Raw genomic sequence first — 25,034 nt, forward strand, 5'->3', positions numbered from 1 at the left:
TGTCCCTGCTGCTCTAACCCTCCCCACTCCCACAGCCCAGTGTCCTGCTGCTCTAACCCTCCCCACTCCCACAGCCCAGTGTCCCTGCTGCTCTAACCCTTCCCACTCCCACAGCCCAGTGTCCCTGCTGCTCTAACCCTCCCCACTCCCACAGCAGTGTCCCTGCTGCTCTAACCCTCCCCACTCCCACAGCCCAGTGTCCCTGCTGCTCTAACCCTTCCCACTCCCACAGCCCACTGTCCCTGCTGCTCTAACCCTCCCCACTCCCACAGCCCAGTGTCCCTGCTGCTCTAACCCTTCCCACTCCCACTCCCCAGTGTCCCTGCTGCTCTAACCCTCCCCACTCCCACAGCCCAGTGTCCCTGCTGCTCTAACCCTCCCCACTCCCACAGCCCACTGTCCCTGCTGCTCTAACCCTCCCCACTCCCACAGCCCAGTGTCCCTGCTGCTCTAACCCTTCCCACTCCCACTCCCCAGTGTCCCTGCTGCTCTAACCCTCCCCACTCCCACAGACCAGTGTCCCTGCTGCTCTAACCCTCCCCACTCCCACAGCCCAGTGTCCCTGCTGCTCTAACCCTCCCCACTCCCACAGCCCAGTGTCCCTGCTGCTCTAACCCTCCCCACTCCCACAGCCCAGTGTCCCTGCTGCTCTAACCCTCCCCACTCCCACAGCCCACTGTCCCTGCTGCTCTAACCCTCCCCACTCCCACAGCCCAGTGTCCCTGCTGCTCTAACCCTTCCCACTCCCACAGCCCAGTGTCCCTGCTGCTCTAACCCTTCCCCACTCCCACAGCCCAGTGTCCCTGCTGCTCTAACCCTCCCCACTCCCACAGCCCAGTGTCCTGCTGCTCTAACCCTCCCCACTCCCACAGCCCAGTGTCCCTGCTGCTCTAACCCTCCCCACTCCCACAGCCCAGTGTCCCTGCTGCTCTAACCCTCCCCACTCCCACTCCCAGTGTCCCTGCTGCTCTAACCCTCCCACTCCCACAGCCCAGTGTCCCTGCTGCTCTAACCCTTCCCACTCCCACAGCCCACTGTCCCTGCTGCTCTAACCCTCCCCACTCCCACAGCCCAGTGTCCCTGCTGCTCTAACCCTTCCCCACTCCCACAGCCCAGTGTCCCTGCTGCTCTAACCCTTCCCCACTCCCACTCCCCAGTGTCCCTGCTGCTCTAACCCTCCCCACTCCCACAGCCCAGTGTCCCTGCTGCTCTAACCCTTCCCCACTCCCACTCCCCAGTGTCCCTGCTGCTCTAACCCTCCCCACTCCCACAGCCCAGTGTCCCTGCTGCTCTAACCCTCCCCACTCCCACAGCCCAGTGTCCCTGCTGCTCTAACCCTTCCCCACTCCCACTCCCCAGTGTCCCTGCTGCTCTAACCCTCCCCACTCCCACAGCAGTGTCCCTGCTGCTCTACCCTCCCACTCCCACAGCCCAGTGTCCCTGCTGCTCTAACCCTCCCCACTCCCACAGCCCCAGTGTCCCTGCTGCTCTAACCCTCCCCACTCCCAGCAGTGTCCCTGCTGCTCTAACCCTCCCCACTCCCACAGCCCAGTGTCCCTGCTGCTCTAACCCTCCCCACTCCCACTCCCCAGTGTCCCTGCTGCTCTAACCCTCCCCACTCCCACAGCCAGTGTCCCTGCTGCTCTAACCCTTCCCACTCCCACAGCCCACTGTCCCTGCTGCTCTAACCCTTCCCACTCCCACAGCCCAGTGTCCCTGCTGCTCTAACCCTTCCCCACTCCCACAGCCCACTGTCCCTGCTGCTCTAGCCCTTCCCCACTCCCACAGCAGTGTCCCTGCTGCTCTAACCCTCCCCACTCCCACAGCCCAGTGTCCCTGCTGCTCTAACCCTCCCCACTCCACAGACCAGTGTCCCTGCTGCTCTAACCCTCCCCACTCCCACAGCCCAGTGTCCCTGCTGCTCTAACCCTTCCCACTCCCACAGCCCAGTGTCCCTGCTGCTCTAACCCTCCCCACTCCCACAGCCCAGTGTCCCTGCTGCTCTAACCCTCCCCACTCCCACAGCCCAGTGTCCCTGCTGCTCTAACCCTTCCCACTCCCACAGCCCAGTGTCCCTGCTGCTCTAACCCTCCCCACTCCCACAGCCCAGTGTCCCTGCTGCTCTAACCCTCCCCACTCCCACAGCCCAGTGTCCCTGCTGCTCTAACCCTCCCCACTCCCACAGCCCAGTGTCCCTGCTGCTCTAACCCTCCCCACTCCCACAGCCCAGTGTCCCTGCTGCTCTAACCCTCCCCCACTCCCACAGCCCAGTGTCCCTGCTGCTCTAACCCTTCCCCACTCCCACAGCCCAGTGTCCCTGCTGCTCTAACCCTCCCCACTCCCACAGCCCAGTGTCCTGCTGCTCTAACCCTCCCCACTCCCACAGCCCAGTGTCCCCTGCTGCTCTAACCCTTCCCACTCCCACAGCCCAGTGTCCTGCTGCTCTAACCCTCCCCACTCCCACAGCCCAGTCCACAGCCCAGTGTCCCTGCTGCTCTAACCCTCCCCACTCCCACAGCCCAGTGTCCCTGCTGCTCTAACCCTTCCCACTCCCACAGCCCAGTGTCCCTGCTGCTCTAACCCTTCCCACTTCCACTCCCCAGTGTCCCTGCTGCTCTAACCCTCCCCACTCCCACAGCCCAGTGTCCCTGCTGCTCTAACCCTCCCCACTCCCACTCCCAGTGTCCCTGCTGCTCTAACCCTCCCCACTCCCACAGACCAGTGTCCCTGCTGCTCTAACCCTCCCCACTCCCACAGCAGTGTCCCTGCTGCTCTAACCCTCCCCACTCCCACAGCCCAGTGTCCCTGCTGCTCTAACCCTCCCCACTCCCACAGCCCAGTGTCCCTGCTGCTCTAACCCTCCCCACTCCCACAGCAGTGTCCCTGCTGCTCTAACCCTCCCCACTCCCACAGACCAGTGTCCCTGCTGCTCTAACCCTCCCCACTCCCACAGCCCAGTGTCCCTGCTGCTCTAACCCTTCCCACTCCCACAGCCCACTGTCCCTGCTGCTCTAGCCCTTCCCACTCCCACAGCAGTGTCCCTGCTGCTCTAACCCTCCCCACTCCCACAGCCCAGTGTCCCTGCTGCTCTAACCCTCCCCACTCCCACAGCCCAGTGTCCCTGCTGCTCTAACCCTCCCCACTCCCACAGCCCAGTGTCCCTGCTGCTCTAACCCTCCCCACTCCCACAGCCCAGTGTCCCTGCTGCTCTAACCCTTCCCACTCCCACAGCCCAGTGTCCCTGCTGCTCTAACTCTCCCCACTCCCACAGCCCAGTGTCCCTGCTGCTCTAACCCTCCCACTCCCACTCCCCAGTGTCCTGCTGCTCTAACCCTTCCCACTCCCACAGCCCAGTGTCCCTGCTGCTCTAACCCTTCCCACTCCCACAGCCCAGTGTCCCTGCTGCTCTAACCCTCCCCACTCCCACAGCCCAGTGTCCCTGCTGCTCTAACCCTTCCCACTCCCACAGCCCAGTGTCCCTGCTGCTCTAACCCTTCCCACTCCCACAGCCCAGTGTCCTGCTGCTCTAACCCTCCCCACTCCCACAGCCCAGTGTCCCTGCTGCTCTAACCCTGCCCACTCCCACAGCCCAGTGTCCCTGCTGCTCTAACCCTGCCCACTCCCACAGCCCAGTGTCCCTGCTGCTCTAACCCTTCCCACTCCCACAGCCCAGTGTCCCTGCTGCTCTAACCCTGCCCACTCCCACAGCCCAGTGTCCCTGCTGCTCTAACTCTCCCCACTCCCACAGCCGTGTCCCTGCTGCTCTAACCCTCCCCACTCCCACAGCCCAGTGTCCTGCTGCTCTAACCCTCCCCACTCCCACAGCCCAGTGTCCCTGCTGCTCTAACCCTCCCACTCCCACAGCCCAGTGTCCCTGCTGCTCTAACCCTCCCCACTCCCACAGCCCAGTGTCCCTGCTGCTCTAACCCTTCCCACTCCCACAGCCCAGTGTCCCTGCTGCTCTAACCCTTCCCACTCCCACTCCCAGTGTCCCTGCTGCTCTAACCCTCCCCACTCCCACAGCCCAGTGTCCCTGCTGCTCTAACCCTGCCCACTCCCACAGCCCAGTGTCCCTGCTGCTCTAACCCTTCCCACTCCCACAGCCCAGTGTCCCTGCTGCTCTAACCCTTCCCACTCCCACAGCCCAGTGTCCCTGCTGCTCTAACCCTCCCCACTCCCACAGCCCAGTGTCCTGCTGCTCTAACCCTTCCCACTCCCACAGCCCAGTGTCCCTGCTGCTCTAACCCTGCCCACTCCCACAGCCCAGTGTCCCTGCTGCTCTAACCCTCCCCACTCCCACAGCCCACTGTCCCTGCTGCTCTAACCCTCCCCACTCCCACAGCCCAGTGTCCCTGCTGCTCTAACCCTCCCCACTCCCACAGCCCAGTGTCCCTGCTGCTCTAACCCTTCCCACTCCCACAGCCCAGTGTCCCTGCTGCTCTAACCCTTCCCACTCCCACAGCCCAGTGTCCCTGCTGCTCTAACCCTCCCCACTCCCACAGCCCAGTGTCTTGCTGCTCTAACCCTCCCCACTCCCACAGCCCAGTGTCCCTGCTGCTCTAACCCTCCCCACTCCCACAGCCCAGTGTCCCTGCTGCTCTAACCCTTCCCACTCCCACAGCCCAGTGTCCCTGCTGCTCTAACCCTCCCCACTCCCACAGCCCAGTGTCCCTGCTGCTCTAACCCTCCCCACTCCCACAGCCCAGTGTCCCTGCTGCTCTAACCCTCCCCACTCCCACAGCCCAGTGTCCCTGCTGCTCTAACCCTCCCCACTCCCACAGCAGTGTCCCTGCTGCTCTAACCCTCCCCACTCCCACAGCCCAGTGTCCCTGCTGCTCTAACCCTTCCCACTCCCACAGCCCAGTGTCCCTGCTGCTCTAACCCTCCCCACTCCCACAGCAGTGTCCCTGCTGCTCTAACCCTTCCCACTCCCACAGCCCAGTGTCTTTGCTGCTCTAACCCTTCCCACTCCCACAGCCCAGTGTCCCTGCTGCTCTAACCCTTCCCACTCCCACAGCCCAGTGTCCCTGCTGCTCTAACCCTCCCCACTCCCACAGCCCAGTGTCCCTGCTGCTCTAACCCTCCCCACTCCCACAGCCCAGTGTCCCTGCTGCTCTAACTCTCCCCACTCCCACAGCCCAGTGTCCCTGCTGCTCTAACCCTCCCCACTCCCACAGCCCAGTGTCCCTGCTGCTCTAACCCTTCCCACTCCCACAGCAGTGTCCTGCTGCTCTAACCCTCCCCACTCCCACTCCCAGTGTCCTGCTGCTCTAACCCTCCCCACTCCCACAGCAGTGTCCCTGCTGCTCTAACCCTCCCCACTCCCACAGCCCAGTGTCCCTGCTGCTCTAACCCTTCCCACTCCCACAGCCCAGTGTCCCTGCTGCTCTAACCCTCCCCACTCCCACAGCCCAGTGTCCCTGCTGCTCTAACCCTCCCCACTCCCACAGCCCAGTGTCCCTGCTGCTCTAACCCTCCCCACTCCCACAGCCCAGTGTCCCTGCTGCTCTAACCCTTCCCACTCCCACAGCCCAGTGTCCCTGCTGCTCTAACCCTCCCCACTCCCACGCCCAGTGTCCTGCTGCTCTAACCCTCCCCACTCCCACAGCCCAGTGTCCCTGCTGCTCTAACCCTCCCCACTCCCACAGCCCAGTGTCCCTGCTGCTCTAACCCTTCCCACTCCCACAGCCCAGTGTCCCTGCTGCTCTAACCCTTCCCACTCCCACAGCCCAGTGTCCCTGCTGCTCTAACCCTTCCCCACTCCCCAGTGTCCCTGCTGCTCTAACCCTCCCCACTCCCACAGCCCACTGTCCCTGCTGCTCTAACCCTCCCCACTCCCACTCCCCAGTGTCCCTGCTGCTCTAACCCTCCCCACTCCCACAGCCCAGTGTCCCTGCTGCTCTAACCCTCCCCACTCCCACAGCCCAGTGTCCCTGCTGCTCTAACCCTTCCCCACTCCCACAGCCCAGTGTCCCTGCTGCTCTAACCCTTCCCACTCCCACAGCCCAGTGTCCCTGCTGCTCTAACCCTTCCCACTCCCACAGCCCAGTGTCCCTGCTGCTCTAACCCTCCCCACTCCCACAGCCCAGTGTCCCTGCTGCTCTAACCCTCCCCACTCCCACAGCCCAGTGTCCCTGCTGCTCTAACCCTTCCCACTCCCACAGCCCAGTGTCCCTGCTGCTCTAACCCTCCCCACTCCCACAGCCCAGTGTCCCTGCTGCTCTAACCCTCCCCACTCCCACAGCCCAGTGTCCTGCTGCTCTAACCCTCCCCACTCCCACAGACCAGTGTCCCTGCTGCTCTAACCCTCCCCACTCCCACAGCCCAGTGTCCCTGCTGCTCTAACCCTCCCCACTCCCACAGCCCAGTGTCCCTGCTGCTCTAACCCTCCCCACTCCCACAGCCCAGTGTCCCTGCTGCTCTAACCCTTCCCCACTCCCACAGCCCAGTGTCCCTGCTGCTCTAACCCTCCCCACTCCCACAGCCCAGTGTCCCTGCTGCTCTAACCCTCCCCACTCCCACAGACCAGTGTCCCTGCTGCTCTAACCCTCCCCACTCCCACAGCCCAGTGTCCCTGCTGCTCTAACCCTCCCCACTCCCACAGCCCAGTGTCCCTGCTGCTCTAACCCTCCCCACTCCCACAGACCAGTGTCCCTGCTGCTCTAACCCTTCCCACTCCCACAGCCCAGTGTCCCTGCTGCTCTAACCCTCCCCACTCCCACAGCCCAGTGTCCCTGCTGCTCTAACCCTTCCCACTCCCACAGCCCAGTGTCCCTGCTGCTCTAACCCTTCCCACTCCCACAGCCCACTGTCCCTGCTGCTCTAACCCTTCCCACTCCCACAGCCCAGTGTCCCTGCTGCTCTAACCCTTCCCACTCCCACAGCCCACTGTCCCTGCTGCTCTAAACCTTCCCACTCCCACAGCCCAGTGTCCCTGCTGCTCTAACCCTTCCCACTCCCACAGCCCAGTGTCCCTGCTGCTCTAACCCTCCCCACTCCCACAGCCCAGTGTCCCTGCTGCTCTAACCCTTCCCACTCCCACAGCCCACTGTCCCTGCTGCTCTAAACCTTCCCACTCCCACAGCCCAGTGTCCCTGCTGCTCTAACCCTTCCCACTCCCACAGCCCAGTGTCCCTGCTGCTCTAACCCTTCCCACTCCCACAGCCCAGTGTCCCTGCTGCTCTAACCCTCCCCACTTCCACTCCCCAGTGTCCCTGCTGCTCTAACCCTTCCCACTCCCACAACCCAGTGTCCCTGCTGCTCTAACCCTTCCCACTCCCACAGCCCAGTGTCCCTGCTGCTCTAACCCTCCCCACTCCCACAGCCCAGTGTCCCTGCTGCTCTAACCCTCCCCACTCCCACAGCCCAGTGTCCCTGCTGCTCTAACCCTCCCCACTCCCACTGCCCAGTGTCCCTGCTGCTCTAACCCTCCCCACTCCCACAGCAGTGTCCCTGCTGCTCTAACCCTTCCCACTCCCACAGCCCAGTGTCCCTGCTGCTCTAACCCTCCCCACTTCCACTCCCCAGTGTCCCTGCTGCTCTAACCCTTCCCACTCCCACAGACCAGTGTCCCTGCTGCTCTAACCCTCCCCACTCCCACAGACCAGTGTCCCTGCTGCTCTAACCCTTCCCACTCCCACAGCCCAGTGTCCTGCTGCTCTAACCCTTCCCACTCCCACAGCCCAGTGTCCCTGCTGCTCTAACCCTCCCCACTCCCACAGCCCAGTGTCCCTGCTGCTCTAACCCTCCCCACTCCCACAGCCCAGTGTCCCTGCTGCTCTAACCCTCCCCACTTCCACTCCCCAGTGTCCCTGCTGCTCTAACCCTCCCCACTCCCACAGCCCAGTGTCCCTGCTGCTCTAACCCTCCCCACTCCCACAGCCCAGTGTCCCTGCTGCACTAACCCTTCCCACTCCCACAGCCCAGTGTCCCTGCTGCTCTAACCCTCCCCACTCCCACAGCCCAGTGTCCCTGCTGCTCTAACCCTTCCCACTCCCACAGCCCAGTGTCCCTGCTGCTCTAACCCTCCCCACTCCCACAGCCCAGTGTCCTGCTGCTCTAACCCTCCCCACTCCCACAGCCCAGTGTCCCTGCTGCTCTAACCCTTCCCACTCCCACAGCCCACTGTCCCTGCTGCTCTAGCCCTTCCCACTCCCACAGCAGTGTCCCTGCTGCTCTAACCCTCCCCACTCCCACAGCCCAGTGTCCCTGCTGCTCTAACCCTTCCCCACTCCCCAGTGTCCCTGCTGCTCTAACCCTCCCCACTCCCACAGCCCAGTGTCCCTGCTGCTCTAACCCTCCCCACTCCCACAGCCCAGTGTCCCTGCTGCTCTAACCCTCCCCACTCCCACTCCCCAGTGTCCTGCTGCTCTAACCCTTCCCACTCCCACAGCCCAGTGTCCCTGCTGCTCTAACCCTCCCCACTCCCACAGCCCAGTGTCCCTGCTGCTCTAACCCTTCCCACTCCCCAGTGTCCCTGCTGCTCTAACCCTTCCCACTCCCACAGCCCAGTGTCCCTGCTGCTCTAACCCTTCCCACTCCCACAGCCCAGTGTCCCTGCTGCTCTAACCCTTCCCACTCCCCAGTGTCCCTGCTGCTCTAACCCTCCCCACTCCCACAGCCCAGTGTCCCTGCTGCTCTAACCCTCCCCACTCCCACAGCCCAGTGTCCCTGCTGCTCTAACCCTCCCCACTCCCACAGCCCAGTGTCCCTGCTGCTCTAACCCTTCCCACTCCCACAGCCCAGTGTCCCTGCTGCTCTAACCCTTCCCACTCCCACAGCCCAGTGTCCTGCTGCTCTAACCCTCCCCACTCCCACAGCCCAGTGTCCCTGCTGCTCTAACCCTCCCCACTCCCACAGCCCAGTGTCCCTGCTGCTCTAACCCTTCCCACTCCCACTCCCCAGTGTCCCTGCTGCTCTAACCCTTCCCACTCCCACTCCCCAGTGTCCCTGCTGCTCTAACCCTTCCCACTCCCACTCCCCAGTGTCCCTGCTGCTCTAACCCTTCCCACTCCCACTCCCCAGTGTCCCTACTGCTCTAACCCTCCCCACTCCCACAGCCCAGTGTCCCTGCTGCTCTAACCCTTCCCACTCCCACAGCCCAGTGTCCCTACTGCTCTAACCCTTCCCACTCCCACAGCCCAGTGTCCCTGCTGCTCTAACCCTTCCCACTCCCACAGCCCAGTGTCCTGCTGCTCTAACCCTTCCCACTCCCACAGCCCAGTGTCCCTGCTGCTCTAACCCTTCCCACTCCCACAGCCCAGTGTCCTGCTGCTCTAACCCTCCCCACTCCCACAGCCCAGTGTCCCTGCTGCTCTAACCCTCCCCACTCCCACAGCCCAGTGTCCCTGCTGCTCTAACCCTTCCCACTCCCACTCCCCAGTGTCCCTGCTGCTCTAACCCTTCCCACTCCCACTCCCCAGTGTCCCTGCTGCTCTAACCCTTCCCACTCCCACTCCCCAGTGTCCCTGCTGCTCTAACCCTCCCCACTCCCACAGCCCAGTGTCCCTGCTGCTCTAACCCTCCCCACTCCCACAGCCCAGTGTCCCTGCTGCTCTAACCCTCCCCACTCCCACAGCCCAGTGTCCCTGCTGCTCTAACCCTCCCCACTCCCACAGCCCAGTGTCCCTGCTGCTCTAACCCTCCCCACTCCCACAGCCCAGTGTCCCTGCTGCTCTAACCCTCCCCACTCCCACAGCCCAGTGTCCTGCTGCTCTAACCCTCCCCACTCCCACAGCCCAGTGTCCCTGCTGCTCTAACCCTCCCCACTCCCACAGCCCAGTGTCCCTGCTGCTCTAACCCTTCCCACTCCCACAGCCCAGTGTCCCTGCTGCTCTAACCCTCCCACTTCCACTCCCCAGTGTCCTGCTGCTCTAACCCTGCCCCACTCCCACAGCCCAGTGTCCCTGCTGCTCTAACCCTCCCCACTCCCACAGCCCAGTGTCCCTGCTGCTCTAACCCTCCCCACTCCCACTCCCCAGTGTCCCTGCTGCTCTAACCCTCCCCACTCCCACAGCCCAGTGTCCCTGCTGCTCTAACCCTCCCCACTCCCACAGCAGTGTCCCTGCTGCTCTAACCCTCCCCACTCCCACAGCCCAGTGTCCCTGCTGCTCTAACCCTCCCCACTCCCACAGCCCAGTGTCCCTGCTGCTCTAACCCTCCCCACTCCCACAGCAGTGTCCCTGCTGCTCTAACCCTCCCCACTCCCACAGCCCAGTGTCCCTGCTGCTCTAACCCTCCCCACTCCCACTCCCCAGTGTCCTGCTGCTCTAACCCTCCCCACTCCCCAGTGTCCCTGCTGCTCTAACCCTCCCCACTCCCACAGCCCAGTGTCCCTGCTGCTCTAACCCTCCCCACTCCCACTCCCCAGTGTCCCTGCTGCTCTAACCCTTCCCACTCCCACAGCCCAGTGTCCCTGCTGCTCTAACCCTTCCCACTCCCACAGCCCAGTGTCCCTGCTGCTCTAACCCTCCCCACTCCCACAGCCCAGTGTCCCTGCTGCTCTAACCCTCCCCACTCCCACAGCCCAGTGTCCCTGCTGCTCTAACCCTCCCCACTCCCACAGCCCAGTGTCCCTGCTGCTCTAACCCTCCCCACTCCCCAGTGTCCCTGCTGCTCTAACCCTCCCCACTCCCACAGCCCAGTGTCCCTGCTGCTCTAACCCTCCCCACTCCCACTCCCCAGTGTCCCTGCTGCTCTAACCCTCCCCACTCCCACAGCCCAGTGTCCCTGCTGCTCTAACCCTTCCCACTCCCACAGCCCAGTGTCCCTGCTGCTCTAACCCTTCCCACTCCCACAGCCCAGTGTCCCTGCTGCTCTAACCCTTCCCACTCCCACAGCCCAGTGTCCCTGCTGCTCTAACCCTTCCCACTCCCACAGCAGTGTCCTGCTGCTCTAACCCTCCCCACTCCCACTCCCCAGTGTCCCTGCTGCTCTAACCCTCCCCACTCCCACAGCCCAGTGTCCCTGCTGCTCTAACCCTTCCCACTCCCACAGCCCAGTGTCCCTGCTGCTCTAACCCTTCCCACTCCCACAGCCCAGTGTCCCTGCTGCTCTAACCCTTCCCACTCCCACAACCCAGTGTCCTGCTGCTCTAACCCTCCCCACTCCCACAGCCCAGTGTCCCTGCTGCTCTAACCCTCCCCACTCCCACAGCCCAGTGTCCCTGCTGCTCTAACCCTTCCCACTCCCACAGCCCAGTGTCCCTGCTGCTCTAACCCTCCCCACTCCCACAGCCCAGTGTCCCTGCTGCTCTAACCCTTCCCACTCCCACTCCCCAGTGTCCCTGCTGCTCTAACCCTCCCCACTCCCACAGCCCAGTGTCCCTGCTGCTCTAACCCTCCCCACTCCCACAGCCCAGTGTCCCTGCTGCTCTAACCCTTCCCACTCCCACAGCCCAGTGTCCCTGCTGCTCTAACCCTTCCCACTCCCACAGCCCAGTGTCCCTGCTGCTCTAACCCTTCCCACTCCCACAGCCCAGTGTCCCTGCTGCTCTAACCCTTCCCACTCCCACAGCAGTGTCCTGCTGCTCTAACCCTCCCCACTCCCACTCCCCAGTGTCCCTGCTGCTCTAACCCTCCCCACTCCCACAGCCCAGTGTCCCTGCTGCTCTAACCCTTCCCACTCCCACAGCCCAGTGTCCCTGCTGCTCTAACCCTTCCCACTCCCACAGCCCAGTGTCCCTGCTGCTCTAACCCTTCCCACTCCCACAACCCAGTGTCCTGCTGCTCTAACCCTCCCCACTCCCACAGCCCAGTGTCCCTGCTGCTCTAACCCTCCCCACTCCCACAGCCCAGTGTCCCTGCTGCTCTAACCCTTCCCACTCCCACAGCCCAGTGTCCCTGCTGCTCTAACCCTCCCCACTCCCACAGCCCAGTGTCCCTGCTGCTCTAACCCTCCCCACTCCCACAGCCCAGTGTCCCTGCTGCTCTAACCCTCCCCACTCCCACAGCAGTGTCCCTGCTGCTCTAACCCTCCCCACTCCCACAGCCCAGTGTCCCTGCTGCTCTAACCCTTCCCACTCCCACTCCCCAGTGTCCCTGCTGCTCTAACCCTCCCCACTCCCACAGCCCAGTGTCCCTGCTGCTCTAACCCTTCCCACTCCCACAGCCCAGTGTCCCTGCTGCTCTAACCCTCCCCACTCCCACTCCCCAGTGTCCCTGCTGCTCTAACACAACAGATTTAATTCAATGTCTTGTTCCATTTTTCCAAAACAAAAAAACCCACAAGAGTCCTCGGCCAAGCAGGCAGGACACATCCAGCAGGCTCAAGAGGCAGCTGACCGATGTCCAACCTCGAGCAGGGAGTGGCCTAAACCCTACTGTCCTGCACGGATATGGGGGACACAAGAGATACAGAATACATAACCAGTGCCCATGGCGGCACAGAAATCTTCTCTCACCTCATCAAAGACAGCGCGGGAAACATCTCCACAGCGCATTGTCCCATCGTAGCTGAGTGACAGCAGGTGAGCAGAGTTCGATGGGGAAAAGGACATGCAGCTCACTGAACGGGCGTGAGGCGCAAACATACAGACCCCATCATAAGACGAACTGTGGTCCTAGAAAGGATTGGCAGAGAGGGGCACACTTATTGCAGAGCCGTAAGAATATCACAAGCCAACTGTGGGTCTTAGAATGAAGCATTGTATCTGCGTACCCGGCAAATGCCTCACACGAGCAAAAAGGACTACAGGATAAGCAAAGCAAGCCATACATAACCAGAGTCACACTGATTAGCAGTATGTAGGAGGTGCAGAGTAGCCTATAGGTCACAAATCAAGGGACTGTATATATGTACAAGTCCATATATACTGTAAGTGCACAGGTCAATCTATCGGACTTTCTGCAAAATGCAGATGGGTTGTTACATATAATTAGTAAAGCAATCTGAACATAGATTATACATGGCCACACACAAATATATAGCTATACACACATACAGAAAAGATATGTTTAGATGCAACTGTCCTGACTATAAGATACACGCTTCAATGGCGTAACGAAAACCCCAACATACCAGATCCCAGAGGCCAACGTGCCCCCATTTGTCTCCAGCTGCCACAAGGCTCCGGCTCTGCGACGGGTGGACGGCCACACAGAAAATACGGCTCTTAACCACCTTCATTACCGCTTCCTCCTGCAGCTTCATCACCTTCAAACTCTCTCTGTACCTGAGAGGAAACATTCACCATAATGTGACATTGTAGCAGGGGGAAGCAGAAATTCATCTCCTAACAGAGGACACAAGCGGGGAGAAGACTGTAACACACACACACACACACACACACACACACACACACACAATATGATTGGAGACCATATTGGGAGCAGAGGTGCGCTTCCTACCTCTTAATGCTTCCGGTCTTCCGCGTCACGGAGCCGTTGACATTCTCCTGTTGGATCAGAACGGAGAATTCGTTATGGTTTATTTCTTATAGTCCCTCCATCCCAGTACAAATGAATGGGGATTAAACCCGGCCCAGTTGAGGGTAGGAGAAACCTTTCAGTGAACCCGGGTTCCATCAGCCCTCTAATGCTCCAGGCATCAGTTGTCCATCACGTTACAATGTCACCCGAGCAATGCAAGAAGAAAAACGTTTCACCGGGGAGGGGAAGTTCTGGCATGGAGGGACTGGAAGAAAAGGAATGAGCTGTATGAAGGACAGGGTTACTCTGTATATGTGCAGTAAGGGGGCTATGTGAGACTGTTCTCTCTCTTTCCAGAGAAGCGATAGAAATGGTAAGAAGTCATTTTACAGGATTCTTCAAGGTCGCCCGAGGACGACCCCCCCCTACCGATGGGAACTGGACTCTTCATGAAAATTAAATAACGGAGAGTTACCCTTTCATGGTAAAACCAAATTCCACAGAAATGCGATTGCTACTGTCACGGTGACATGGCATGGGAGTGGCTTACTAAATGGCGAGCCGATTGGGTGGGGAATGCTGCGGCGGCGTGGGGATGGGTTGCGCGAGAGGATCAATACCATCGCTTTCATTCTGTCGAGCTGTACGTATGCTGCACCGTGGGCAGGTTAATACGCAATTAGCTTACTCGTGTTAGCGGAATAATCGCTTATTGAAATATCTCATCCAAGTGTCCGATATCCAGGTATTTCAGTGTAAGAATAATTCCCCTATATCTCTACCCCCCCCCCACCCCCCATGCCAGTACAGACAAATGCTTTTCTCTTTCAATGCCAGGAGAGTGCCAAGTCTGGGCTGTGAATGAGTCGGTGACAGCACCTGGCTGATGGATTCCCACGTCCTAAGCAACACATCGGTTGCTTCTGTGTCCTCCTGATCGTTGGCAGGTATCATTTCCAGGGGCCCTTGAGGCTTTATTATCTGCACAATATGAGACAGAAAACGATATAACTGTACACACACACAGAGAGCAGCTGGAGAGGGGACATCCTGTGCACAGCCTGCCAGATACATTCTCTCAGACACTCCCAGTGTGGGATTCCAAACACTCTACAACGGGCACATGCCAGATGCCACAAACCACGGGAAATTATTTGGCTTTTGGAGTTGCTAAAATAATCTAATATAACAGCACGCACATAAGAACATAGTGTTACAGTCCCCTTCCCCTAGAATGCCACGAAACTATCCACCCCCACGGAACACAAGACTGTGCACCCCTCCCCCACGGAATGCCACAACTGTCCACCCCCAAACCCCAGGAATGCCACAAGACTGTTCACCCTCACCCCCCAGGAATGCCACAAGAATGTCCACCCTCACCCCCCCCTAGTATGCCACGACTATCCACCCTCACCCCCCTAGTATGCCACGACTATCCACCTCACCCCCCTAGTATGCCATGACTATCCACCTCACCCCCCCCTTGTATGCCACGACTATCCACCCTCACCCCCCTAGTATGCCACGACTATCCACACTCACCCCCCTAGTATGCCACGACTGTCCACCCCCTAGCATGCCACGACTGTCCACCCCCCCCCACCCCCTCCCCAGAATGCCACGAGACTGTCCACCCCCTCCCCAGAATGCCACGAGACTGTCCACCCCCTCCCCAGAATGCCACGCTCTTACTTCTTCCGGCGCTGGCTCAGGCAGCTCTTGCTTGTCGGGGAGCGAGGTTCCTGGGGGGTCGACTCTCTGAAGTCTCATGGAACGGCGCCTTAGTGACTCTTCCGCCATCTTTTTCGGCTTCTCCCTGAGAAACAACAGAGAAAGGGTTAACACAAAGCGCACACGTGGCTTCTCTCACCAGTATCAGGGAGCACACAGTTTAAGTCCTATCTTGTAAATAATGGCCGACTAGTTCCAATACAAAACAGGATCCTCTCTAAACCGAGGTGCGACTTCTGTCCGACACCCTGTGATGGAGAAGACGAGGGACCTACAGTCTGTCACTTTGCAGGGGAGGCTCAACGCCAGTCCTCAAGAGCCACCAACAGGTCTGCTTTTCAGGATATCCCTGCCTTAGTATAGTAGGGAGGGGGGTTAGGGGAGTAACCCAAAAGAGTCCTATTTGCACTCACTAATTCTCATAAATGGCTAGGAAACATTCAATCCTCGGGAGGGGCCCAGTCACCATTTAGTAAATATATAAAAAACACTTTATTTAACATATATGCAAAGACACAACAAATTATTATTAAAAGAAACGGGGGGTAGGTAAGGGACGGTGAGTGATATATAAAGCCTCTATTCACACGTAGGTTGTTGCTACTTGATACAATCAGACACAGCCTAAATACATGTATACTGGTGATGTATTAGTGGTCATATAACACGATATCTGTAAATCGATATTGGGAAGTGTCAGTGGTTCACAAGGGTTGCAGTCTCTGTGTTCCTGTTCCCACGAGAAAGCGCTAGGTGGCGCGAAACGTACGTCGGCGATTTTATGCCGTTCTGCATGTGACGTCATCAGGGTGCGCGGGGACGGAACGGCGAGTGAACATCAGGTCGTATGCCTCCAATAATGCCGCAGCAACTAGGTGTTTAATGTTTGTATGCCAAGTACTGAGTTATCGTGGGAACAGGAGCACAGAGACTGCTACCCTTGTGAACCACTGACACTTCCCAATATCGATTTACAGATTGTGATAGACCCTTTCTAAGGGGTCATTAGTGGTAAATTCCCCCTTGCAGGGATCACTATAAGCGCTTCAGTTACGAATACATTCATTGCATCATGTTGATCCCAATATTGGTATGGGTGTAAGACTTGTACACACCCCACAGAGTGAAGGGTACTCAGCGGCTTGAGCGATATCGTGTTACATGACCACTAATACATCACCAGTATACATGTATTTAGGCTGTGTCTGATTGTATCAAGTAGCAACAACCTACGTGTGAATAGAGGCTTTATATATCACTCACCTTCCCTTACCTACCCCGTTTCTTTTAATAATAATTTGTTGTGTCTTTGCATATATGTTAAATAAAGTGTTTTTTATATATTTACTAAATGGTGACTGGGCCCCTCCCGAGGATTGAATGTTTCCTAGCCATTTATGAGAATTAGTGAGTGCAAATAGGACTCTTTTGGGTTACTCCCCTAACCCTCCTCCCTACTATACGTGTCTATCATTCCCGTATGCACCCTATATCCCTATAGTGTTCACACATTTGGAGAGCGGCAATATTTCTGTTTTGTATCCCTGCCTTAGCACAGGTGGCTCAATCAGGGGCTCAGTCTTCATTTGACGCCGCGTTACCCAATCCGACCGGGTCACGGTAAGGGAAGTTAAAAAGGCCTTGCGCGGTCCTTGGCATTTAAATGCCTTGGAGAAGGCAGTGGAGCCTCTGTAACCACCGCAACCCCCCCCCCCCAAATAAATCTTGCGCCCCCCCCCCCCGTTTGCACACCCGTGTTAGAGCACAGAGATGAATGGAGCAAAAAGCAGAGGTCATGTAAAGCATTCCATGCAACATATACACGCCAAGTGACTGACACGCTGCTATGCAAGGTTTCCACGCAGATAACCACCCCCCGGCACACAGACGGTAAATGTGCTTTACTTTTTGCTGCCATTGGTCCGTCTTCTTTTTTTGGTTGAAGAACGAAGACTTGCAGCAGACTGTAAAACATCAGAGGGTGAATTGTGGAAGCAAAAAAAAACACCTTCAAAATCTCTTCCGTTAATCTCAGCAATACATTTCCGATAGGAAACAGTGAAAGCGTTACCCCGGGAAAGACCAACGCCACTCGGGTTCAATTTGTAGTTTTATGTTAAACCTCAGTAAGATTCCTCCCTGGGTTCACCCGAGGCTGGAAACGACACGAGATGTCCCACCCCATAGCTGCCCCGGTCTGTGCTCTTCCCAGAACCCTCCTGTGCGGGCGATCCTATATCAGGGGTGGGCAACTCCGTCCTCAAGAGCCACCAACAGGTCAGTTTTCAGGACCCCCTCTAATAGCGAATTAGAGGTCAGATACATTGTAAGGAACCCCAACCCTCTCTAATAGCGCGCCTGAGATCAGATGCATTGTAAGGAACCCCAACCCTCTCTAGCAGCGCGTCTGAGATCAGATACATTGTAAGGAACACAATTGTAAAATATAGTGGACACCTAACAAGCTCCTATTGAACCCCCAAAATAACCACAACATATATATAAGCATATGAGTGTCACAGAGGAGTGCTACTGAGCATGGCAATATATATTTAAAACCAGAGACAGCACATAAAACACAGACAAAGCTCAGCTTTAGCACATCCAGTGAAAATCATACACGGTACAGTGCCTAAATATATATGTATAAATATCTAATAAGTAAAATGGTCTTTTAGTTTGACATTTTTGGCCAAAATTGTTGTAAGCCCCTGAGCCAACGTCACAGCAGACCACAATTCAGGGGTCCCTAACGCTAATATAAATTCTTAATAACCTGCGTAATAACAGGAAGAATGATTTATAGTAAATCTGTCAATATTAGTTGCAAAGTTCTAAGTCTGATTGAAGCCTTTATTAACCTGTACATTACCAGGAAAAGCACTCTGAATTAGAGTTGTCACTAAGACAATTTTACTTAATAGATATTTATACATATATATTTAGGCACTGTACCGTGTATGATTTTCACTGGATGTGCTAAAGCTGAGCTTTGTCTGTGTTTTATGTGCTGTCTCTGGTTTTAAATATATATTGCCATGCTCAGTAGCACTCCTCTGTGACACTCATATGCTTATATATATATGTTGTGGTTATTTTGGGGGTTCAATAGGAGCTTGTTAGGTGTCCAGTATATTTTACAATTGTGTTTCAGCTAGTCCTGGCTGATTGGAGGTTGGCAACCTCCTACTTAATTTAAGCTCACCCCCTCCCACATTTAAATGGTTAAGGGCTCACTCCATAGCACCTTCCACACAGGGGAACTTGTTTGCTTGCAGGATGGTTGTGACAACTCTAATTCAGAGTGCTTTTCCTGGTAATGTACAGGTTAATAAAGGCTTCAATCAGACTTAGAACTTTGCAACTAATATTGACAGATTTACTATAAATCATTCTTCCTGTTATTACGCAGGTTATTAAGAATTTATATTAGCGTTAGGGACCCCTGAATTGTGGTCTGCCGTGACGTTGGCTCAGGGGCTTACAACAATTTTGGCCAAAAATGTCAAACTAAAAGACCATTTTACTTAATAGATATTTATATACATATATATTTAGGCACTGTACCGTGTATGATTTTCACTGGATGTGCTAAAGCTGAGCTTTGTCTGTGTTTTATGTGCTGTCTCTGGTTTTAAACATTGTAAGGAACCCCAACCCTCTCTAATAGCGTGTCTGAGATCAGATGCATTGTAAGGAACCCCAACCCTCTCTAATAGCGTGCCTGAGATCAGATGATTGTAAGGAACCCCAACCCTCTCTAATAGCGCGTCAGAGGTCAGATGCATTGTAAGGAACCCCAACCCTCTCTAATAGCGCGTCCGAGATCAAATGCATTGTAAGGAACTCCGACCCTCTCTAATAGCGCGCCTGAGATCAAATGCATTGTAAGGAACCCCAACCCTCTCTAATAGCGTGTCTGAGATCAGATGCATTGTAAGGAACCCCAACCCTCTCTAATAGCGCGTCAGAGGTCAGATGCATTGTAAGGAACCCCAACCCTCTCTAACAGCGCGTCTGAGATCAGATACATTGTAAGGAACCCCAACCCTCTCTAATAGCGTGTCTGAGATCAGATGCATTGTAAGGAACCCCGACCCTCTCTAATAGTGCGTCTGAGATCAGATGCATTGTAAGGAACCCCAACCCTCTCTAATAGCGCGTCTGAGATCAGATGCATTGTAAGAAACCCCAACCCTCTCTAATAGCGCGTCTTTGATCAGATGCATTGTAAGGAACCCCAACCCCCTCTAATAGCGCGTCTGAGATCAGATGCATTGTAAGGAACCCCAACCCTCTCTAATAGCGCGTCTGAGATCAGATGCATTGTAAGGAACCCCAACCCTCTCTAATAGCGCGTCTGAGATCAGATGCATTGTAAGGAACCCCAACCCTCTCTAATAGAGCGTCTGAGATCAGATGCATTGTACATTCTTCTGTATTTGGTACCATTTTCAAATGACATGAAAATCGCAGAGAACCCTTTTGGGACGCCCGGGGAACCCAAGGGAGCCTAGGAACCCCCGTTATAAAACACTGATCTAAGGAATATAATTTGAAACTCTATGGCTTTAAACACAATAGGTATACGAAAGGTGATCGGTGAAGGCGCTTAAACGCAAAAATGTAACTGAAGCGTCCAACAAACTTTTATGTGAACATACCCTATGTACAGAATGTGAGTCCATGGGCTTTGCACTATATATATTGCTGCTATATTTGAAGATAAAGAATCATACTGGTCTGCCCCATATGTCGGTTTTCTCATTCCGAGATATTCATTTATACCACAAGCAGAGAATACTGAGACACCACCTGCCACTGACTATTGTTATTGTAATACACTGCAAGTAGACCGATTGAAGGAGCCAAGACGCCCTCCCCTTTGCAACAGTTATATATAGGTGTACACTATATATTATTTCTTCTTTTCTGGGTGACTTGGAGAAACGCTCTCTCCGGAAAAGTGTATTTAAACACAACAGGGAATGCTACCCATAACCCTCCTACAATGGGCATGAATGGAACACCATATTGGGAGAGTGGGGCTTACAGTCACAAAGTATTTGAACCCCAAAAAGGAACCAAATCCCAAGCAAAGAGCACGTTTAAAACCCAACTAACCTGTAGTAAATTCAAGGAGGCCAAGAACTTTGCATTTTGTTTAATATTGTGTAACCTCTCCAGTTCATAAGCAGAGAGGCCTGCCCGTTCCTGCAAACAAGAGGAACAAGGTGTAAACCTCTGGCACGGAGGCAAAAACCTGCAACACGTCACCCAGCATGCAGTGCAGCATGGCCAGAGGAACGCCGTCTTCATACAACCTCAGGGGCTGGGGGCGTGACCCCTGGCCGCAGGAATGGAGGGAACGTTGCACACGGGGCACTCACCTGAGTGTATTCCTCGTCGGTTACTTCCTCGCTGGATTGTGCCTCTGCTTGAGTCCCAGGTTCGAGCGTCATGCGGGACAGCAGAACGACGGGGTGCAGCCCGTCACCGCCTTCATCCAACAGGACCCGGGCTCTCTTCTCCGGAGCGCCCCCCTCACTGGGGTAGCTCTGCTGGCGGCGTTTCTGCGGGAGGAACGATTTAGCGTAATGCCGCTTAGGAGACGGAGCGGAGGCAGCACCCGAGACAAGCATGATGCGACGCACCCCGGATCCCTGACGGGCAGTGGGTGTATTTTCCTATTGGGGGGGGGGGGGGCAGGGAGAGAAATAAAAAAATATGATGATTCATTTTAAACAATTAAGCAGCAGTTTGTATAAAGATCTCCTCAAAGACACTGGGACATGGCGCAGAATCACATAAGCCCATTAGAATTAAATCCATTATAATAAACACAGGTGCGTATCGGCTCTCCGTGCGGCATCACAAGACGATTCCTGCAGGTTATCGCCACCCCCCGTGAGAGATGATCTCGCTAAAAGGCGTTTGTTCTTACTCCACTCGTGACTGCGCCGATTAAGCGGCCTTTTTAGTGCGGTAATATATTTTAACACAGGATTCGTGGCATGCTCTTCTCTTTTCTTATGTAGATATCCGTGGCTGCCGTTCATCCTTTCAGAAGCTGCAGACCGGTCAGCTTATTATATTGCTTTGAACACACTTATCACATGGACCTTTTAAATACTGGTTTTATTCTCTATTTATATTGTTTTGCCACTTTCACTGTTTATTATTTAATCACTTTATTGTGTTGCTCTGCGTGTGTGCGCACATTACCCGCACACATACCCTATTGCTCACGTCTATTTATAACGATTGCTAGGTATATCTTAGCTAGTGCTAATATATATGCTCCACACAGCGGGCACAATACAAATACCACACAGGAATCTGGAGTACAAAATCAGAGGAAGGTTCACCTGTTCCTCCAGCAATGTCGTGTACCTCATCATGTGCATGAAATGCCCAGGGGGCTGCTACTACATAGGTGAGACAGGGCAGGGGCTAAACAAGAGAATGAATCTGCATCGCCACAGCATCACACGTGGAACAAGAGACGGTCCTGTCGGCGAACATTTCTCTGACTGGCCATAAGATGAACGATCTGAGGGTGGCCATACTCAAAGGTAATCTTAGAACACCGAAAGAGAGACGGTTGCATGAATACAAATTTATGCAACTGTTTGGGACACTTAGCGGTGGCCTAAACCGAGACCGAAGTTTTATGAGTCATTACTGACAAGTGAACGCTCTTCCCATGATTGCTAAAGGCCATGTCTATAAATACTGCGCTATATGTATGCACACGTAGCTATTTCTTACACATACATATACTCTATGTAATTCTATCCCTATACACCAATAGGGACCACATAGTATCTGCACACACTTTTAGTAATGCAACACTCTCTCCCATTTCCACACCATTGATATACACTCCCACTCCACACACACCTTTTGTAAATTGCTGTATACACTGTGGGCTCTTCATTCATTTATATATACACACACACCTAACATTCAGGGTCCATTTAACACCTCAAGTCATAAATCGCATCTACACATGGGGAGGGATAAGCACAGATAACATTCCAAGAGACACTGTTTTTAAGTAAACCCTTTGCTTGCTTCATTCATTGTAACATCGCCAGAAGAAGAGATCAGTGTATCTGGAAAGCTCGCACAAATAAAAGCATTTCGTTAGCCACAGAACGGTATCATCTATTTATTTTTGATTATATATATTTATCTTAACTAGCGTATATATATATATATATATATATATATATACATATATATACATACCCCGCATTAACGTACGCAATGGGACCAGAGCATGTATATAAAGGGAAAATGTACTTAAAGTGAAGCACTACCTTTTTTCACTTATCGATGCATGTACTGTACTGCAATCGTCCTATACATGCATAACTGATGTAAATAACGCATTTGTAACAGGCTCTATAGTCTCCCCGCTTCGGTACAAGTAGGGAGTTGGTATTGCTGTGCAGGATGTGCTAACAGGCGCATGCGCGAGCTGCCGTTTGCCTATTGGGCGACATGTACTTACTCGAGTGTACTTAAAGTGAGTGTCCTTAAAGCGGGGTATGCCTGTATATATATACAAATACAATTGTACACATATATACATATGCACATATATACACACACACACACACATTATAAATAAAATCAGAAACAGGGCACACACAAAACAGAATATAAAATAAAGGTAAAAGGAGGGTGCATACTGTCCAAAAATATACCAAAAAAAGGAGGACAGGCGCTCCTATATACAGAAAGTGACATTTATTGACTCTACGCTTTTGAGAAAGGTCCCAGTGGGGAGTCAAGAAATGGCACGTTTTGGCATATAGGCGTGTGTGCGAGTGTCTGTGTGTGTGTGTGCGAGTGTCTGTGTGTGTGTGTGCGAGTGTCTGTGTGTGTGTGTGTGTGTGTGTGTGCGCGAGTGTCTGTGTCTGCGTGTGTGCGAGTGTCTGTGTGTGTGTGTGCGCGCGCGAGTGTCTGTGTGAGTGCGAGTGTCTGTGTGTGTCTGTGTGTGTGCGAGTGTCTGTGTGTGTGCGAGTGTCTGTGTGTGCGAGTGTCTGTGTGTGTGCGAGTGTCTGTGTGTGTGCGAGTGTCTGTGTGTGTGCGAGTGTCTGTGTGTGTGCGAGTGTCTGTGTGTGTGTGCGCGAGTGTCTGTGTGTGTGTGCGCGAGTGTCTGTGTGTGTGTGTGTGTGTGTGTGCGAGTGTCTGTGCGAGTGTCTGTGTCTGTGTGCGCGAGTGTCTGTGTGTGTGTGTGTGTGTGCGAGTGTCTGTGTGTGTGTGTGTCTGTGCGAGTGTCTGTGTCTGTGTGTGTGTGTGCGAGTGTCTGTGTGCGAGTGTCTGTGTGCGTGTGTCTGTGTGCGTGTGTGTGTGCGAGTGTCTGTGTGTGTGTCTGTGTCTGTGTGTGTGTGTGCGAGTGTCTGTGTGTGTGTGTGTGTGTGTGTGCGAGTGTCTGTGTGTGTGTCTGTGTCTGTGTGTGTGTGTGTGCGAGTGTCTGTGTGTGTGTGTCTGTGCGAGTGTCTGTGTGTGTGTGTGAGTGTCTGTGTGTGTCTGCCTGTGTCTGTGCGTGTGTCTGTCTGTGTCTGTGTGTGTGATGTATCAGTCCTCGGCAGGTGACAGTAATACACAGAGCGTTACGGGGATGTTACACACCTGCATTCTCCGAGCTCCCCCCCGGCCGCGGTGTATCAGGGACGCGGTATACAGATCTCTCTATGTAACTGTCAGTTACTTTTCCCGCCGGTTCCTAGTTGTATAACATCGCGCGGCCCGGATGTGCCGTCACAGCCAGAAACTCCCCCCCCCCCCCCCCGGGACATTCACTGTCTCTACTACTCCCCCCCCCCCGGGACATACACTGTCTCTACTCCCCCCCCCCCCGGGACATACACTGTCTCTACTCCCCCCCGCCCCCCTGGGACATACACTGTCTCTACTCCCCCCCCCCTCCTCCCGGGACATACACTGTCTCTACAACCCCCCCCCCCCCCCGGGACATACACTGTCTCTACACACCCCCCCCCCCCCCCTGGGACATACACTGTCTCTACAATCTCCCCCCCCCCGGGACATACCCTGTCTCTACTCCCCCCCCCCCCCCGGGACATACACTGTCTCTACTCCCCCCCCCCCCCGGGACATACACTGTCTCTACAACCCCCCCCCCCGGGACATACACTGTCTCTACTCCCCCCCCCCCCCGGGACATACACTGTCTCTACAACCCCCCCCCCCGGGACATACACTGTCTCTACAACCCTCCCCCACCGGGACATACACTGTCTCTACTCCCCCCCTCCCCGGGACATACACTGTCTCAACAACCCCCCCCGGGACATACACTGTCTCTACTCCCCCCCCCCCCCGGGACATACACTGTCTCTACTCCCCCCCGCCCCCCTGGGACATACACTGTCTCTACTCCCCCCCCTCCTCCCGGGACATACACTGTCTCTACACCCCCCCTGGGACATACACTGCCTCTACAACCCCCCCCCCCCCGGGACATACACTGTCTCTAACCCCCCCCCCCCCCTGGGACATACACTGTCTCTAAAATCTCCCCCCCCCGGGACATACCCTGTCTCTACTCCCCCCCCCCCCCCCCGGGACATACACTGTCTCTACAACCCCCCCCCCCCCCCGGGACATACACTGTCTCTACTCCCCCCCCCCCGGGACATACACTGTCTCTACAACCCCCCCCCCCCCGGGACATACACTGTCTCTACAACCCTCCCCCCCCGGACATACACTGTCTCTACAACCCCCCCCCCCCTACCCAGGGACATACACTGTCTCTACAACCCCCCCCCCCCTACCCCGGGACATACACTGTCTCTACAACCCCCCCCCGGGACATACACTGTCTCTACCAGGTGCTGCCCCTCTCTAAAAAAAACCAAACCTATTTGCAGGGGCTGCCTCACTACCCCCCCT

At 55.7% G+C, this 25,034-nt stretch overlaps 1 protein-coding gene across 2 annotated transcripts; it reads right to left on the reverse strand.

Annotated features, from left to right (window-relative positions):
• Nucleotides 1-12,288: 12,288 nt before the first annotated feature.
• WDR76 (WD repeat domain 76) lies at nt 12,289-23,876 on the reverse strand. 2 transcript variants are annotated; one of them, XM_075575443.1, is made up of 9 exons: nt 23,748-23,876; nt 20,492-20,674; nt 20,226-20,315; nt 17,007-17,065; nt 15,063-15,186; nt 14,247-14,348; nt 13,347-13,393; nt 13,018-13,171; nt 12,289-12,559 (listed from the first exon to the last, which is right to left on the reverse strand). In XM_075575443.1, exons 1-9 carry the CDS (start codon nt 23,751-23,753, stop codon nt 12,317-12,319), a joined length of 1,008 nt encoding a protein of 335 aa, XP_075431558.1. In that variant the 5' UTR covers nt 23,754-23,876; the 3' UTR covers nt 12,289-12,316. The 2 variants fall into 2 exon arrangements, with proteins under 2 accessions (XP_075431558.1, XP_075431557.1); XM_075575442.1 differs by having other exon boundaries at nt 20,492-20,788; nt 23,748-23,870.
• Between the last annotated feature and the right edge of the window lie 1,158 nt (nt 23,877-25,034).

This window comes from Ascaphus truei, chromosome 18, assembly GCF_040206685.1.
Source record: "Ascaphus truei isolate aAscTru1 chromosome 18, aAscTru1.hap1, whole genome shotgun sequence".
Classification (NCBI taxonomy): Eukaryota; Metazoa; Chordata; class Amphibia; order Anura; family Ascaphidae; genus Ascaphus; species Ascaphus truei.